Source organism: Nanorana parkeri, unplaced genomic scaffold (assembly GCF_000935625.1).
Source record: "Nanorana parkeri isolate BGI_ZX_2015 unplaced genomic scaffold, ASM93562v1 scaffold599, whole genome shotgun sequence".
Classification (NCBI taxonomy): Eukaryota; Metazoa; Chordata; class Amphibia; order Anura; family Dicroglossidae; genus Nanorana; species Nanorana parkeri.
This window is the reverse complement of record NW_017306867.1, coordinates 804113-822592: the sequence shown is the minus strand read 5'-3', so window position 1 is coordinate 822592 and position 18480 is coordinate 804113. Positions and strand designations below refer to the sequence as shown.

Below are 18480 nucleotides of genomic sequence, written 5' to 3'. Positions count from 1 at the left end.
TCTAATGATTATGTTTCACTTTGAAGTGTACATTTGAGAATTAATTGAACAATATCTATGCTCAGCTTTAAGATTATATAATTTTCTTTTTTTTTTATTAACTCTTAGGCTGGGTTCACACCTGAGTGTATTTTTTCTGCTAATTTTTCAGCTCGTTTTTTGCGCATTTTTACCACGTTTTTCCGTTCAGTGAAAAGCGCGTTTCACTGGCGGTATAATTTTTTTTCCTTATTTTTCTCTATTTTTAAAAAAAAAACATTTTTTTCACTTTCAAACTTCCGGCCGGTTCCGCCCCCCTGCGACGCGGCCGCTCGCAAGGGACGGAACCCGGAAGTCGGCAGCCGCCGGAGGACACAGCGGGGATAGCGGACAAGGTAAGACCTGTACGCTGTATTCCCGAGTGTGGCTCGGGGTTACCGCTTTGTTAACCCGGATCCACACTCGGGAATACCAATGGAAACGCGCTGAAAAACGCCCCAAATAAGCTCCTGTACTTCTTTCGCGTAGGGCATTCTTCAGCGCGTTCCTACGCGCTGTAAAACGCCCAGGTGGGAACCATGCCCATAGGCAATTATTGGTTTTCACATGTTGAGCGTAGGAACGCGCTGTAAAACGCCCAGGTGTGAACCAGGCCTTAGTTCTCATGGCTAACACCACATTTTCCCCATGCTTTGGTGCAATCTAGCAAACAGCTAAATACAGATAAATTGTGCATATACAGTGGTACCTCGGTTCACAAATGCTTCTGTTCGCAAACAGGAAGTTCGGCAAAATTTTGCCTCCGTTCGCGAACTCTGCATCGGGTGACGAACGCAACTGAGGCCATCTTCCCTGCTCTGACACGTGTTTGTGGCTTCCTCTAGTTGAGATTGCGGTCGCAGACAGACCTGTGCACAATTGCGGTGAAGCTTTTTTGTGTGCTTTTTAGCACATACAGTACTGTACAGTATTATTCAATCCAGCATGGCTCCAAAGAAAGTGCAGAGCAAGCATGGTGGTAAAGTGCAGAGCGGTAATGAAGGTGACAAGAATGTGCATTTCCGGAGGGTTATGCAGCGCAGGAAAAAAAAGACAGATTTTTTTGCCAGGATTGACCCTGAAGGAGATCTCCCCGATGTCTTATGGAGGAGGACTCTCCCTCCAAACAATAACCTCCTCCCCACCCAGCTTCCTGTCTTCCACGCTATTAGTCGCTCCAAGAAAGCTTAGTGTTCACTCTCATACTATACTGTACTTTGTTTGTTTCATATTTTTGTGGTAAAACATTTTTTTTTTACATATGGTTCAGAACAGGATTAACCTAATTTACATTAAACCCTATAGGAAAATGTAATTCTGTTTGCAACCAAAATCGGTTCGCGACCACGTTCGTAGGGGTCAGAACGGATTAACCTTATTTACATTGAACCTTATGGGGAAATTTGATTCGGTTCGTGAACCGAGGTATCACTGTAAAAAGGTATGGTCTTACCTGCCACAGAATTCGTATTTCTGTCTATCCAGTCCTGAGATTTAGAAAGCCCTAACACACAACACAGTCAGGGAGATGACACCAGGTAAGGAATACAGTGGTGTCCTCTCTCCACCCTCACCCTCCTAAGTGCAGAGCAGCAGACTCATGTCATGTCTATGCTTTCTCTTCCTATCAACTAGGGATGCACCGATACCGAGTATTTGGTTGAGTACTCGCACCTGCCCAAATGCTCCGATGCCTAGCCCGATACTTCCTGTATTAGAAAGCCAGGCAGCGTGTCATTACACGCTGACCGGCTTCCCGATTGCCCGGGAAGCCGACTTCTTGCTCCCTCGTCACTTGTGACGCGAGAGCATGGAGCCGACTTCCCGGCCAAGCAGGAAGCCTAGCAACGTGTAATGACGCGCTGCCCGGCTTCCTGATTGGTCGGGAAGCTGGCCAATCAGGAAGCCGGGCGCCGTGTAATGACACAGCGCCGAGCTTTCCGATTGGCCGGGAAGCCGGCTTCATGCTTCCTCATCATACCATAACGAGGGAGCATGGAGCCGGCTTCCTGAATGGGACTTCCGGTACTCGGTATTTGGTATCCGGGAAAAAAATAAATCGGTACTCGTACCAAAATACCGGTATCGGTGCATCCCTACTATCAACATGCTCCTTGTCAAACCATTGAAATGCAGCAGCCCTGCAAGTTCATTTAAAGCAGTTACACTATTTCATGCTGAAGGAGAGCGGAGGACTGCAAAAGTCCTAGTCATAAGTCAGACTAGTCATCTAGGACCCTGCTGCTCAATAAGAACATGGTGAACCGTTTTGGGTGACACTGTAGACATTTAAGACTAAGCAAACCTCAGAGCACGGACTGTAGTATGCCCTTCTGCACTTCGGTACCAGTAAAGCTGCGGCCATATTCCTGGTGGCCAAGTATAAAAGGTAAAGACAATAACAGGGTTTTACAGAATCACTAAAATGAATGTTTTGAGCATCCGCTGTCTTCACCTAAAAGTTTCCCAGGACTATGGCTTACAAATCGATTCTCAAGCACTGCTTTATGTACGATATACTACTGAAGTACTGATTCGCTGGGGTCACAGGTTCACACAAAAAAACAGCATTCCAGGTAATATCAAGTCACTGTTGTGTCTCAACTCCAAGCTTTTATACTGTAATAGCAGAAAACGCCGGCCCAAATTACCCGGCCGCTCTGCCTTTAATCTCAGCCTCTTCACTGGAAATTATTTACGGATGGGCAGCTCCAACGCAAGAGAAGAAAGTGCATGCATTAAATGATTTCAAATGCCTTGATCATTTTTTATGTGTCCTACAACAGCCCGACAACACAAGATTCATCTCTTGTTCAAAGTACGAGCTTGGGGATGGCAGATGTAAGCTGGCGCTGTTGCAAGTTGCTTATCCTGCTTGTAAATCTGCTATTAATTAATAATGTATGGCATTTCATCCCATAATTCGGCATTCTTGTAAGAGATTTCATCAATTCTTAATAATGTGCTGCTTATTGTTTTCATTACGCAGATACAAGACAGTCATCTCAGTGTGAAGCTTCCAGGATTAAAAGTTTTCTTGTTCAAAATAAACTACCTTTGGTAGAGGCACATGTAAGCCGTACTTGATTTGTCACTCTAAAAGGATACTGAAACTGAAGATGTCTGGCTAAGAAGAGTCTTAGCGATAAACAGGTCGGCTACCGAGATCCAGGAAACTTTTAGGCTTTTGTTGAGGCTTCAGCTTGTATGATAGTCTGTACAGAAAGCATTTGCAAAGCTTTTAGCAAGCCTCGGTCAGCTTTGTTGGAGCCTTTATGGAACTATTAAAAGAGGAACTTGAACCATATCTTTATAAATAACAACAAAATACACTTTTAGAAGTGTTTAGCAATGATAATCTACAAACACATACTTCTAGATAATTGTCAGCTTTGTACTCTTTGCTTTCCTTTCTCTTTTGTTTCCTAGTCTTCTGACAGTGGCTATTTTAACCGTGGGCAGATTACAAGATCTCCCTTTACTTCCTGGAACCCTGGCACATGTGACTAGGACATGTGAGCATGCACATCAGCTCAGGGGAGGAAAATGCCTTTCCCTCAGATCTCATGAGATTACAGATGCTCATAGAGTGCTCTGGGAATGATGACATCACTGTATATATTTGGACTTAGGCCAAAGGTGAGCAATGATGTCAGGGAAACCCATTCCCCACATTTCCCAGCAATGCTCTGCTGATGTAACCATCCCAGGATGCAGTGCTTGGGCACATTACATCATTTGTGCCAAAAGTGGACCGGGAAGTAGATGAACTCTATTTTGTAAGTAAAGTAAAAGCATGTTTGTTTAACTAATGAATGCAAGATGATTTTAAATCAGCATGCAGAGCTGCATGCTGATGTGATTTTTAGTGAAGGGGGGTAAAGGTCCACTATAAGTTCCAGTTTGGGAATGATGACTGTCACTGTAAGGCCCCTTTCACACGGGTCCCTGTCAGTTCTGATCAGCAGGGGATCTGTACATAGATCATCGGCTGATCAGAGCAGTTTGGAGCAGATGTCACCGTTGTAACATCCGTATCCATCCAGTTTTCTCCTCCATCTTATGTTTACACCAGATTACCCCCCCGATTCATCACAATAAGGTCTGCCAAAATAGAACTGTTCCATCTGGTTTTCTGGACTTGGCCGGAGTCCAGGGTAATTGGATGCAAACGGACGCACGTCTGTTTAGATCCGGCGGCCAAAAGATTAACATTGGGCTTTAGATCAGATATGCCTAAAAACCTGATAGGCGTACCTGGTCACACCTCCTGTCCGAAAGGGACCTAAACAAGCTGCCATCAGGCTTCAGCCTTATAACAAGCTTCAAGTAGTGCTAAAGCTTATAAAAGCCGGCTAGCAGTTTGTTGAAAGACAAGGTCCATCTTAAAAAAAACAAATAAATGCACACATTCATACATTTGAAAGAATGTGCATTTATTTCCTCTAGCATTGGAAGCAGTAAAGCATTGCACCTGTGGGTGAATCGCGGGTGCAATGCTCTGGCACCTGCAGACTCTTCTTCCCGTCCCTGTCCGTACAAAGGTAAGCTTAGCTTTTAAAGTAGCAGTCTGCATTGACATCTGGATTTAACATTTCCAGGCTGGAGCTGAAATGGTACTTTAAGGACCATTCACACTATCATATTTTGGTAACATGTACATTACCATGTGTTGGTGCAATGCGGTGCCATTCATCCTGAATGGCATCCTAACATACCTTGCCAATGAGAATTACGGTGCGCTGCCAGAAATGGTACAGGTACCATTTTGGTGCATTGAAAGTCTATTTATTTTGAATTGGCTGCCTTAACAGAACACACATTGACACACATGCGTTAATGCACAGCGATTGTCTGAATGGTTACTAAAGGCTTGCTAAAAGTTTGCCCAATACTTAGTAAAAGCTTGCTGTACACACTGGTGTGACACAAGCTGAATCATGTGTGAACAAGGCCTCAGGGTACCATGACACATAAAAGTCTTTACTATACAAACCTGTGACAATCCAAGATGAAGCCAGCAGGGATATCTCATCCAGTGCGCTCACCTCTCCACCCCCATTAAAACAGGGTCATTGTGTAAATGGGCCAATAGTTTCCCTTTACAAGCACAGTAAACTGCAGGGCGTAGATGTGAATTAGGCGCATAGGAAAGATTGGGAATTAAACTGCATGAGATCTACTGCCGAAAAATGGCTGAGCGTGATTGGGCCCTATATCGAGGAGAGCGTCTCCACAGTCAAGGGCCACCTTATTGGAAAGAAGGCAACTAGCAGACAAAAGCTAAGCACTTTCAAGCCCCTTTCACTTTAAGGAACGGTCTCAGGTACGGTATTAAGACAAGACTTGCTTTACTGAAAAAGCTTGAAAGTAATGGCGCCTAGCAGGCTCTTATTACATTAGCACAGCCAATAAAATATAAAGGACATTTCTACCATTCCCGAGCAGTGTAATGTTTCCACGGGATGAGACTGCTGGGAGCTATCCGCAGCTTGCTCTAGCCTAGAGCACACAAACCATTTCTTCATCTGCTGCTACTTTTGTAGCTTGTTGCTGAAGAATCCTCTATTTCCAGGGAAAGCAATCCATGCAACATCAAAACCTGAATATTATATGTCCCGATATTCAAAGCACTGCTAGAGCAAAAACATTGTATTTTTAATACAGTGTGTGGTTAGAAAGTACAGTATAATAGTGTACAGTGGCCCTGATCAAATATTGTTTTTATAGCTTTTTTGGCGCACATGTGATGGACACTCAACGAGGGCCAAATCAATAAAGCGAAACTCCAGAAATGTTTTCTATTAAAAGGAGATCTATGAGGTGAGTGAATTCCACTCAACCTCATAGTTCGAGCCGACGTGTGACAATGAGACTGTCACACGTCGGCTCAATAGATCGGGAAGTGAGCGAACACATACCGTCGCTCACTCGCTTCTCAATCATCTCCTGCAGAGAGCTGTGACTGTCACTCACGGCTACCTGCAGGGATTTCCCCCCCCCCCCCTTGCCCGCTCCAATCCTCAAAACCAGCGCTGACTGGAGGAACGGATGGGGGAGGGGGCGGCCCCTCAGCAGCTGGGTGGCTTTTTTTTGGGTTTTTTTTTTAAATTTTTATTTCATTGTCACCTCTAGTTTCTATGGGTGACAACGCATTTGTTTGCCTGCACCTGGGATGCAATTATAGTGCACGCCTGGTTTTGAAATGTAAGTGGTGTTTGCTGTGGATTACTAATTTGTATACTGAACGCTTGAATTAACTGCATCAGAGTACAATAGCGGTCCTTGTGTACGCATGCTGTAGATCATAGTGGTGAGGTGGTAAGAATAGTTATTATATCACATTACCAATAAGCTGTATTTGCATGGATTTTGGTCATGGATAGAACATGGCTGGTCTGGGGAGCGGAAGAAGCTCTGGTGACTTTCTCCACAGTGGATAGAGTTATTGGAGTCGGTAGAATTATGTGGAAGAACAAACAGCTCATTATGCCAAACAGAAGGAAAAAAGAGAGGAATGAGTTTGTAACCCCAATCATATCAACAATATGAAAAGTGACAATTACCGGGAGGAATATTGCCACGCTGGAAATATACAAACAACGCGCATATTTAATTATGAAGTGAGCCAGGCTGAGGTCTCATTATGACAGATGCCGGGTAGAGGCTGTGTAATGAGAGATCACAATATGCAATCTCCCTTCCCTGGCACTGCCCACCTTACACTACCCCTCTAATTACCAAGTCATTACAATTCCTTGTTTTCATTAACTCGCTGTAATAACCACAGTAATTAACACAGCTTAGGCACCTCACATATTATTTCATGTCCACATCCATTTCTTTCTCTCTTCTGCTCTACATGGGTAATTAATGTTAGAAGAAAAAAATCAAAATTTAACGCAAGCAGTCATCTAGTGGGTACAAGCGGGATTATGACGTTTGCATTGTTATAAACAAATACATTTAAAAGTCCAACTGAAGGTTCAGCTTAAAATCAGCTAAATACATTTCAGATGCATCAACAAGGGGTGTTTAAAGAAAAACTTTATTAACCCGTGCAGTGGGGCTACCCCCACATTGCAAGGGCTAAATGCTCATTTGTGTCTAGGGAGAAAGATAACGAAGATATAATCACCCGAAGCTCCAAGTCAGCCAGCTGTCACAGCGCCTGTCTCCTCCTCCACAGCAGCATTGGAATCTTCCTCAGCACCCTCACGTCCTATACACTGAAGAGATAGTCGCCCGCACACCATGGTCCAATGCACCAATACGTCTTTTATTTGACAGCATGACGACCAGCCGCTATGCTATTTGCCTGATGAAGGGACCTCGGTAGGTTCCGAAACGTTGCTCATACTTGTGATGCTATGTGTACCTGCCGTCAATAAAAGGACCTATTGATGCATTGGGCCTTGGTGTGCGGCAGGGACGTGGAGTCAGGGGAGCCTCACCTAGTATTATGTAGGAAAAAGCTGTCAGCTTCAAGTCTGAAGCTGACAGCTTTTTTCTCCATTCAGATCGGCTTGTAACAGGTTACAGAGCAGGGAAATCTTCGCGCTGTGTAAACTGTCATGGACGGAGTGCTGGATGTTAATTACAGGCAGCGCTGCATCCGGCTTTTGACAGGTAGTTAGGTTACACAGCAGCGGGCTTCCCCACTGCTTGTGTAACTAAACTATGGAGGAAAGTGCTGACACAGCCTCTACTCTTTGTGTGTGTGTGGATGGTTTGGACCAATGGAATAGTGCCATTGGTCCAAGCTGTCCAATCAAAAAAAGAAAAAAAAAAAAAACACTGAGGCCATCGATCTCGATGCCTCAGCAGTGACCAGCAAGTGAGGGACACGGAGACTCCTCCCTATCTCCTCCCTTCCTCCTTCACACTAGCGTGGGGACCGGGTTGAGGGCATGGCTTCGGTCGGCAGACGCAGGGCTTCGTTTGGCGGGGGCAAGGCTGGGGAATACCTCACCCAGAACCAGAGGTATCGCACGTCACTATTGTGCGGGTGACTTCTCTCGCTCTTCTATGTTTGACTTTGTGCAATGCCAAACGCACGTCATTCCAGCATCCTTCTACAGTCTACAGTAGGATTCCGGTCTTGTGTGCAATGGGATATCCATTTATTGTACACTGTGTATAGAACACGATTGCAGAGGAGTGGGAGAGAGGCTTTAGGGACCGGTCCAAGAGCAAGCCAGCTCAGAGGATTTTTTTAACCTAGACACAAATGAGAACTTAACCCTTGCAGGGGGCAGCCCCACTGCAAGGGTTAATAAAAAAAATCCTGGAGTTCTTCTTTAATGTCTTACACTTTTCCTTCAAAACCAGTCCAAAACTGTCTCAGAGTAGAAAAGCCTGAGCCCTGGTTTGGGACCACTGCACTCTAAGGGGAAGCAGTGATCCCTCTGCAGCGGTTCAAACACACTACCAGCTGAGACCATATGCTAAATAATAGTGGTCATCCCCAACCCCAGCCCCCACTGCACCCTAGCCCCATGCTAATGGGCAGGCGGGTAGAGTGCTCTGGGAACAGAGTTCCCTATGATGACATGACTGTCCATATTTGGACTTAGGCCAAAGGTGAGCAATGATGTCAGGGAAACCCATTCCCCACATTTCCATGGACACTTAAAACAGGGAACTTCCTTACTGCTCAAACATGCTCATCTCCAGTTAAAAAATTAATTTAAAAAATAAATAAATAAAATGATGTGCCCTCTCCACCCATCCCTAGTTATTTGTAAACAAATGAACTAAAGCCCCAGTTAATTAGCTAAAACCTGCAGTCATGTGACAGGTCACATATGACATCACTACAGGTGAGACAGTAACAGGAAGTGGTCTTCAGAAAGAGTAAGTGGTCCTCCTTAGTATGAGTTATTAGCTGGCCTTAAATGCAACTACCGAATGCTGCTCTCCAAATCCTAGAAGAATCTTGTTTCTTTTGTTTTTAGGTTATTGAATAGCTAGCAGTTGGGGGATTTGGAATTCATTCTCCGTAGGGTGGCTTCAAAGTGCACCTGTTATAAAAGAAAAATGTGGGCTGCAATTGTTGGCCTCCTTTAGACCTGGCATAAGCATGGTCTCAACTCTATGATTGTTCCAGATACTATCACTCCGTGACAGTAACCATACTAAAGCCAAAGCCCCTGAATGACAGCCAGGCAGCCAGTATTTTCAGGAGCAGTTGAACTAAAAGTGGTAAAACTCAACAGAACAGGGTGCTAAAATTCAAATTGGAATTTTGCTTTAAATCAGCTTATTTCGGGTGCAACAAAAGGTGTGCAAAGTTACAGTTCGTTTTCCTTGTAAATGAAGCCACATCTCAAGTACAAAGACATGCCCCCTGCCAGCATGCTGTACAGAAGGAGCCTTGCTCTCTGTGGGGAAGTAGTGATCTCTCCGGAGAGGCCCCAAATGCTAGGTGCAGAGTCCGAACTACAGCTGGTTATTCAGCTAGGTCAGACCTCTGCAGGAAGACCACTGCTTGCACACAGAGAGGAAGGGTCCTTCTCAACAGCAGCATTTCTCAACCTTATTTCAGTCTTTGCAACCTTGAAAGGAAGGAAAATCTCGAGGCACCCCATTCTAAAATGTTAACTTAAATGTAAAAATGCAAAAAACAAAGTGTGGCCACTCCAAAATCAATACCAGACCCCTTTTTCCAGATAGGGGTATGGTATAGATATTAAGGGAAAATCACACACAAAAGCATATAAAAGTGGGGTTTCCACCCTTCACATCCAAGACACCCCTTTACAATAGGATCCCCCTTCATGTCAGGAGCCCTCTCCTTTCACATCAGAGTTCTTCCCCCTCACCATTAACCTCAGAAGACCTCCTTTACAATAAAGCCCCCTTTTTTTCACATCAGAGTTGTCCCCCCTCACACTAGGACTCACCATTCACATCAGAAGACCTCCTTTACATTAGAGCTCCCTTTTTTCACATCAGAGGCCCCCCTTTCATACCAGAGTCCCCTCCTTTCACCTCAGAGTTCTTCCCTTCAAACGAAGAACCCCCTTCACATTAGAAGCCCTCTTCACATCAGAGTCCTACTGTTAGGATCCACAGCGCCTCCAGGTGGCGCTGGAGCTAAGTCCTGCAGTTCCTGTGCTCACCTGCAGGTGTCTCCGGGCAGCCAGGAACTGTTAGGTACCAGACCACCACTGGGTGGTGCTGGAACCTGCAGCCAGTGCTCACCTGCGGGTGTCTCCCAGCTGTCGGCACTTAGCCAACACCTGGTGCTTCCTGGGAGGGTATTTATACCCTCGCCGCAGTCAGGACTAGGGCTCAGTATCCTGTTATTATTTCCTGTGTATCCCGAGTCCTGAGCCCTGTTGCCATTAACGGCTTGTAGTCCTGTTGCCATTAACGGCTTGTAGTCCTGTTGCCATTAACTGCTTGTAGTCCTGTTGCCATTAACTGCTTGTAGTCCTGTTGCCATTAACTGCTTGTAGTCCTGTTGCCATTACCTGCTTATAGTCCTGTTGCCATTACCTGCTTATAGTCCTGTTGCTGTCACCAACTTCCAGACCTAAGTCCTGTTACCTACCTGTACCCTGACACTTTATCCCTTGGCTCCCCTGGTCATGCCTGTTATATTTTGAAGGTGTTCGTGGTTCTATTTGGTTGGTGTCACATTACTTATTCTTGCTTGCTTTTGGGGGTTTCATTTGGTTTTGCTGGTTACAAATAAACTGTATATAACACATTTGCTTTGTCCGGCGTGGTCATACGTGTTTGGTCTTCCCGTGTGGGTACACCTGTGCACGGACCCGTGACACATACCATTACATTAGCATGGCAGAAAAATGGGAGTCAGAGCAGGCCTGGGCGGAGGCTAACATTTCTAAATTGACTGGGCCACCCCAAAGTCAGAAGTCACCCTGGTTGAGAAAGACTGCTCTCCAGCATGCTGGACGGGGAACTCAGGTTGTGGCTACTTACTGAAGAAAATTAACTGTAACACCTCGCACACCTTTTGTTTTGATGCAACTGAATTGTACAGTATTTCGCTGATTTAAATAAATGTTAATTGGTATTTAATTCCTTTCACAGGAAGCTTAGACTGGATGTCACTCTCAGTTACAGTCCCAGTTTCTGGCTGTGAAAAGGCAGACTGAACAGCAGCACAGAGGTGCCCATAGTTTTCATACATCACAACCCTCCTGATAAACATTTAACAGACCTTCAGGTAGACTTTCAATAACATTTTCAATAAAAAAAAAATTAGAAAGCTCACCAGGTATCTCTGGAGCTCGGACAAGATTCACCATGTAATCATCTTTGAACGCTTGTTCTAACACATGTCCCAGTATTGCCGCACAGGAACGCCAATATGCCTGAAAGCCAGGAAAAAAGAATTAGGAATCCCATTACTATCATTCAAAAACACTCACTGTTCCACCTTACCCTGTAAAGATCTCCGAGCTGCTCCACATAAATATCAGAAGGATATATTAGCAAATGTAGACATAAATCAACATACAGCCTTAAAAATAAATATTACATACACATTAGTAGAATGAAAAACTACATGTGCACACTCTGCAAATACCTGTGAACAATCTACTCAATAAATCAGTAAAATGTATCACATAGAAACAAAAAAAGGTAAAATGTCTCCATCAACCACTATTTTCAGTCTCTGAGGAGCAAGTGAACAATCCACATCCAAAACTCCCCATGGCTATTCTTCACAAAATGCTTAATTGGGCAGGTGCTCTGTAGTACACCGAGGAGAACTGATAAAATAGTTTGAGATTTCCGTTTTGTGCGCAGGAAGTGACAGCTTAGTGCAGGGGTGCACAATAGGTCGGTCGCCATTGCAAGTTTGATTTGGCTGCTCCGTTTATCTGGGAGCTCAGCTGCTGCTGACCGGGTGCCGTTCTCTGACTTGGCCGAGCCCCTGCCACAGAAAGCTGTGCTGCACAGAGTTCAGGGTGTCGCTGCTCCACTCTGGGGATGCCAGCGAGCGGGGCCCTGGGGCCACACACATCAGACACAGTCTAGGGCCGGGTAAGCGGTTCTCTTTATCAGAGGGAGGTGGCATTGTGTACCGCAGGCTATGTATATGTAAATATGTATTTGTGTGTGGAGAGGGGGAGGGGGAGGGGAGAGTGGGATGGAGAGAGAGGGATGGAGAGAGAGGGATGGAGAGAGAGGGATGGGAGAAAGTGTCCAATATATCCAATGCTCTTTAGTAATAAGTGAAATAAGTAAATCCATATATTTAACTACTCAAACTCATCACTGTGATCCAAGACCCAACATAAGAAAACAACAACAACCACTCCGTGTTGTGTTCCATGCTGTAATCCACCTCCAGTGAACAAGTGACAAAACATGCAATTTGATGACCACTTTTTAGAGTGTGTTCATCACAATCGCACCTACCCTGTGTTCTGTTGCGGGAGGTGCGTTGCGATGCCATTCGTTGGTAGATCTCATTGTTCTGGTCATATAAAAAGTAGATCTTAACACAAAACATTGTGGGCACCCCTGAATTAGTGCATACGTTTCTGGCAGGATCTTCCGGTATGTATCTGAACTGCAGGTAAAGTATACTCATCACTGTGATCCAAGACCCAACATAAGAAAACAACAACAACCACTCCGTGTTGTGTTCCATGCTGTAATCCACCTCCAGTGAACAAGTGACAAAACATGCAATTTGATGACCACTTTTTAGAGTGTGTTCATCACAATCGCACCTACCCTGTGTTCTGTTGCGGGAGGTGCGTTGCGATGCCATTCGTTGGTAGATCTCATTGTTCTGGTCATATAAAAAGTAGATCTTAACACAAAACATTGTGGGCACCCCTGAATTAGTGCATACGTTTCTGGCAGGATCTTCCGGTATGTATCTGCACTGCAGGTAAAGTACTTAGCCTAGGTTCGGTTTACTTTCAGACCATGTTATACCCGTATTCAAGCTGTAACGTGAAATAAGGTCAGGTTGCAATTTCCCTTTAAATAGGAAACGCAGCCACCACATCTAAGAACCGGTAAGCTGCAATGTAGAACAATTTTGTTCCTGGGTTTAGACATACTTTCAGCTACTGCTAAATCTGATACACATTGCACTTGTTTACTGCTGGAAGAAATACTGAAAGCTTTGAAAGTCGGGGAAGAAAAAAGCTTTTCAGCAAGAGGTTCAATGTAAAGAAGCGGTGTTCTACACAGCTGGTAAACAACGCGCCACTTAGCGTGTGGCGAGATGGTAATCCATAGCTGCAGACTGTGATGTTCACTGGAAATGAAAAGCCCCAATCCTCAGAATGAATTAAGAACTAAATGAGAAGCTGGTTTCCTCCTGTTCATCACTAAATGTGCTCAGACAAATACCTCTCAGGTGTACATATTTACCATTAAGACTTCTATAATTAAAAAGCATATATGTGTTCAAGCACAATCCACCTTACTCATCTGAAATCTAAAGTTATTGTTCCTTACAGGTGTCCTCCATCTGTAAAAGCAAAAGTCAGCGTTGGTGCAACGTCTCTAATCAGCATATAAATACTTGTCCAAACAAGGCCCCGGGAGCCCCTAGCCAATAAACTGCACAAAGGAAGGCTTATTGGAAGAAGGTTTGAAGCTGAGCAATCTCACCGGTGATCTGTGTCAATCTGACTGTTGTATTGATTATGGAGAACGGAGGAAAGAGAAGTCGTGTTCCTAGTATGGATCGGTTACTAATTCCTCCTATTGATGCTTTATGCTTTTTTAGGACAGACAAAGAGAGTGCAGCCCCTAAGCTCTGCAGGCATAAAGAGGCACAGCATGGCCTTCCAAGTTCTACTATGCATGGACACACAGTGAAAACTAAAAAGGCACCCAGGCGCGACGTGAAAGAGATGTGAGAGATGAAAGATGTCCAGATACGGTGAAAAATCTCTCATCTGTGGGTGCAGCAGAAACCCAGGAGCCAACTACTCTCAGGGTGAACAGTTCACTGGACAGGTCGAAAAGCCCAACCAAATTACTATAGCTCCCCTTGATATGCCAGCACAGGTAGTGTCCTGTCAACAAAGCTTAAAGTGACACTAAACTCAGGAGTTAAATCTTAAAAATGCATTCAAGTACCTTAACTATTAACAAAAATGTATCTTATATGTGTATCACTCGGCTGTAGAGCCTCAAATCATCTCTGAATTCATACTAACACTGTCCTTTCTAGAGGGTGGCTACTTCTGTTCCCCATGGTCCTTATGTGTTTTGTAGAGTAGTCATCGCTCCAAGCTCAGTTGAATGATAGACTACAATCTCAATACAAATTAATAAACTATTTTGGTCCATTGCGGGAATGAGCTTGGAGTGGTGGCTACTTTACAACACAAAATTATACAATAAAATGCATTCTTTGCCATGCTTTGTACCAGAAACATTTTAGTGTATTATATCTACTGCTTGTTAGCAGTAGATATAGGCAAAAAAAAAACTGAGGGTTTAGAAACCCTTTAATACTTACAGTAAAACTGCTTTCTTACTGCTGGTCAAAACAGAAAAAAAACTTTTTTTCTTTTATTGTATATCTTTTTGTCCATAGATAATAAAATAAAAGTATAGTTGTCAACCCCTTACAAAAAAAATGTATGCATTTATTAATATCTTAAGTATTGACAAAGTTATCACTAAATAAAAAAGCATTTTATTTGGTACACTGTAAAATAAAATAGCAATAAATAAAACACCTTGTTTTTACACTTTTGTGCATTTGTCAGCCTATAATTAAAAAAAAAAAAAAAAGCAAAAACAAGGTTTTTTTATTTTAACAGTGTACCAAATAAAATGCTAATTTTCCTAAAAAAAAATATTTAGCTAGGCAAATTAGTCACAGAGATATAGTCAAGTTAACAGACCCATACTGACTGATGAATTTGGTCTGGGGATTTAGGGCTTCAATGACCTCTGCGAGCAAAAGGGTTAAACGGATTTCAGAAGATATGAAAGAGGGCAAAAACAAACATAACCACATAATAAGTGTGTGCCTTCCACCAAAGGTAAAACATCTGTGCTATCTCTATGAAAACACTGAAAATAAAGATTTACTGACCTTATTGACTTCTTCTGGATCTTCATCGCTGAAGGTAAGGAACTGGATATTACAGGATTTAGTGAGAGGTTTATACATATCCCAAACCTCGCCGTCCACCACTGCCAACACAGACTTGTCGCAGTACCATTCACTGAGATCTGGAAAGACGCATTAAAAATAAAAGCATGACATTTCCCCACACAGAAAGGTGAATTATCATGTATTCTGACACATTAATCACGTTCTATGGAGGAAGCTTTTTACAAACTCCAGACCAAATCTGCTACATAAAAGCCTAATTCTCTTTGCTTTTCATCAGAATGCTTATCATGCGTTTTTAGAAGAGCCACTTAAAGCAAATCTTTCCTAGAACTATGAGGGCTGCCAGTGCCAACTTTGTTCTGAAAATGCTAGTTGTGTGGCTCTTATGCTAGTTGTGTGGCTCTTATGCTAGTTGTGTGGCCCTTATGCTAGTCGTATGGCCGCTATGCTAGTCGTATGGCCGCTATGCTAGTCGTATGGCCGCTATGCTAGTCGTATGGCCGCTATGCTAGTCGTATGGCCGCTATGCTAGTCGTATGGCTCGTATGCTAGTCGTATGGCTCTTATGCTAGTCGTATGGCTCTTATGCTAGTCGTGTGGCCTTTATGCTAGTCGTGTGACCCTTATGCTAGTCGTTTGGCCCTTATGCTAGTTGTGTGGCCCTTATGCTAGTTGTGTGGCCCTTATGCTAGTTGTGTGGCTCGTATGCTAGTTGTATGGCTCGTATGCTAGTTGTATGGCTCGTATGTTACGGTAGTTGTATGTCTCGTATGCTAGTTATATGGCTCGTATGCTAGTTGTATGGCTCGTATGCTAGTTGTATGGCTCGTATGCTAGTTGTATGGCTCTTATGCTAGTTGTATGGCTCTTATGCTAGTTGTGTGGCCCTTATGCTAGTTGTGTGACCCTTATGCTAGTTGTGTGACCCTTATGCTAGTTGTGTGACCCTTATGCTAGTTGTATGGCTCGTATGCTAGTTGTATGGCTCGTATGCTAGCTGTATGACTCTTATGCTTACTTTATGGCTTCAATGCTTCCTTGAACATGTATGCAGGGCAGGAAATCAGAAAAAGTCAGAACTTGCTCTGGGTTAGTCAACTGAGGGCCGGTTCACACAACAAACTTCGCGTTACAGTGCGTTCGGGCCTCTGGAATGCACGCCGGCCGGCTCCCTACGTTCAGGGGTGTGGCGGTGGATTGAAGTCAATGGTACCGCAGCCACGCCCCCTGCCCGCAGTGTGATTTCCCGCACCCGGAACACAGACACGTTAGTGTCTGCGTTCCGGACCAGTGCGCTCTGCAAAAATAGTGCTTGCAGTATTTTTGCTTAACACACTCGACCGGAACGCAGACACTGTGTCTGTGTTCCGGGCGATTGCAATGCGGGTATGGGGGCGTGGCTGTGGTGCCATGCAAGCCACGCCCCCTCCTGAATGCAGGGAGCTGACCGTCTTGCGTTCCAGAGGCCAAAAGCGCTGGAATGCAGACTTGGTGGTGTGAACCGGCCCTGAAGCCAGAAGGTCCGGATGACTACTAGCAAGTAACTAGCATTTTCGGAATGAAAAGTTAGTAATGGCAGCCCCCATGGTTCTGTCAGGAAAGGTTACCCTGGTGACCCTGTCACTATACAAGGTACTATGTATGTAAAAGACAACTCTTAATACTTGTATCAAAAGACACTAGCAAAAATAAATGGGACTTTCAAGATAGCAATAATCATTGATGTTATCTATAATATGTAAAAAATAACATGTATCATTATATAGTAAAACATGACGTTTACTTGCAATCGCATCACAGTGGAACTCACGGCATTACAGTACCACGCGTTCCAGTGCGGGCGATTACACTGCAGGCGGGAAGAGCGTTTGGGGTGCTATTGAAATGAATGGCAAAGCACATCCCGCAGCAGAATTTGACAGGCTGAAATCAAAAACTAACTTTTTTCCCACTTTTTAAAAAAAAATAAAAAAAAATTCTTAAATAATTGTTTGTATTATATTAGACATTTTAATTAGTTTCATGGATTTAAAATAATCTGAATTGTATAACTCTAAGCCAATATAATAAAATAACCAAACTTTTATTTAAAATAACACAACGCAATTGGACAAAATAACATTTTATATATTTTTTTAATATTGGCCCCAGAATTATTGCTCTCGCTCTGGCATATGCGGTGATACCCAATATGTGTAGCGCAGTCGTCTCCTCTGCTGATTGACAGCAGGCAGGTACAATAGCCAGCTGGCAGAACAAGGGGCACAGGGCACTGCAGCAGAGGGACAGGGGCAGTAGAGGAGGATCGCGGGCAGCATCGGAGGCACAGAGGAAGCAGAGGAGGCACCAGAGGAGGATCACGGGCAGCAGTGGGGGATTGCAGAGGCACACCAGTCTATACTCCCCGCTGGGTGCCGGCTGCAGCGCTCTGTGTCCCCTCTGATCGAAGGGGACACAGACAGCAGTATGCAGCGGCTACAAGTGAGGAGAATGCAGGAGCAGAGCAGCTGAGGCAACTAATCGAAAACCAACTAATCGATAATGAGAATCGTTGACAACATTATCTTTTATTATGGATCCAATCGATAGGTTGCTGCAGCCCTAATATATACACACACTGTGTGTATGTGTATATCTCTCTCTATATCTATCTTAATCTATCTTGTCCACCACAAACTGTTTACATATATGACCACCTCCACACAGGAATTCATCAGCATAAATCGCATCAATATATCATTGTGTTGCATATTAAATTGAATCATGATTCTGTAAATGATAGGATAGCTGGTTCTCAACACGTTTTTCTGCATATAGCCCACTTCCTCAGCAGATATGAGGTGGAGAGGTGAATGCCACCATAAAAATGGCCCCTGAAGTCCGCTGGGAAACCAACACTTCCAGGAGAGTTAATCTCCTGGATCCCCCCATAGCTCTCAGTGGTTCCTTCTACTGATCTCCACTGTTATAAAAATACAGCAGTGAGGGGAAAATCACTGAGAGCTGGGGGGGCCCCAAGAAGATCGACCCTCCCAGAAATGTTGGTTGCCCAGTGGACCTCAGGGGACCAATTCTTAGGATCAGAGCATTCATCAATGTGGGCAAGGCAAGTAGTTACTGTGTTTTATGGATGTGACCTACCTGAAACTCTTTTGCACGGTGATAGGGTCGCTTTAAAAAGTTTAGCAAAATATATAAATATATATGTTTTTTAATTTGCTCACACATTGTCTGCTTTCAATTATAAATTTATTTTATAAAGTTATTATTAGCATGACAAGGGAAGTTGTGATTGCAAATGGTATAAAAAATAAAAATAAAAAAAAGGTGAAAAAAGACAGCCAAGGGAGAGGAAGAAAAGAAAACGGCACTCCGAG

General features: G+C 43.9%; 1 protein-coding gene across 1 annotated transcript in view; it reads right to left on the bottom strand.

Annotated features, from left to right (window-relative positions):
* MRPL39 (mitochondrial ribosomal protein L39) overlaps positions 1-18480 on the bottom strand; it is an 88390-nt gene that overhangs the window by 43698 nt on the left and 26212 nt on the right. The window contains exons 3-4 of the mRNA XM_018562777.1: positions 15080-15219; positions 11267-11366 (exon numbers count right to left, since the gene is read on the bottom strand). Coding sequence (XP_018418279.1) covers positions 11267-11366; positions 15080-15219 — 240 coding nt within the window. The remainder of the gene's footprint in view (positions 1-11266; positions 11367-15079; positions 15220-18480) is intronic.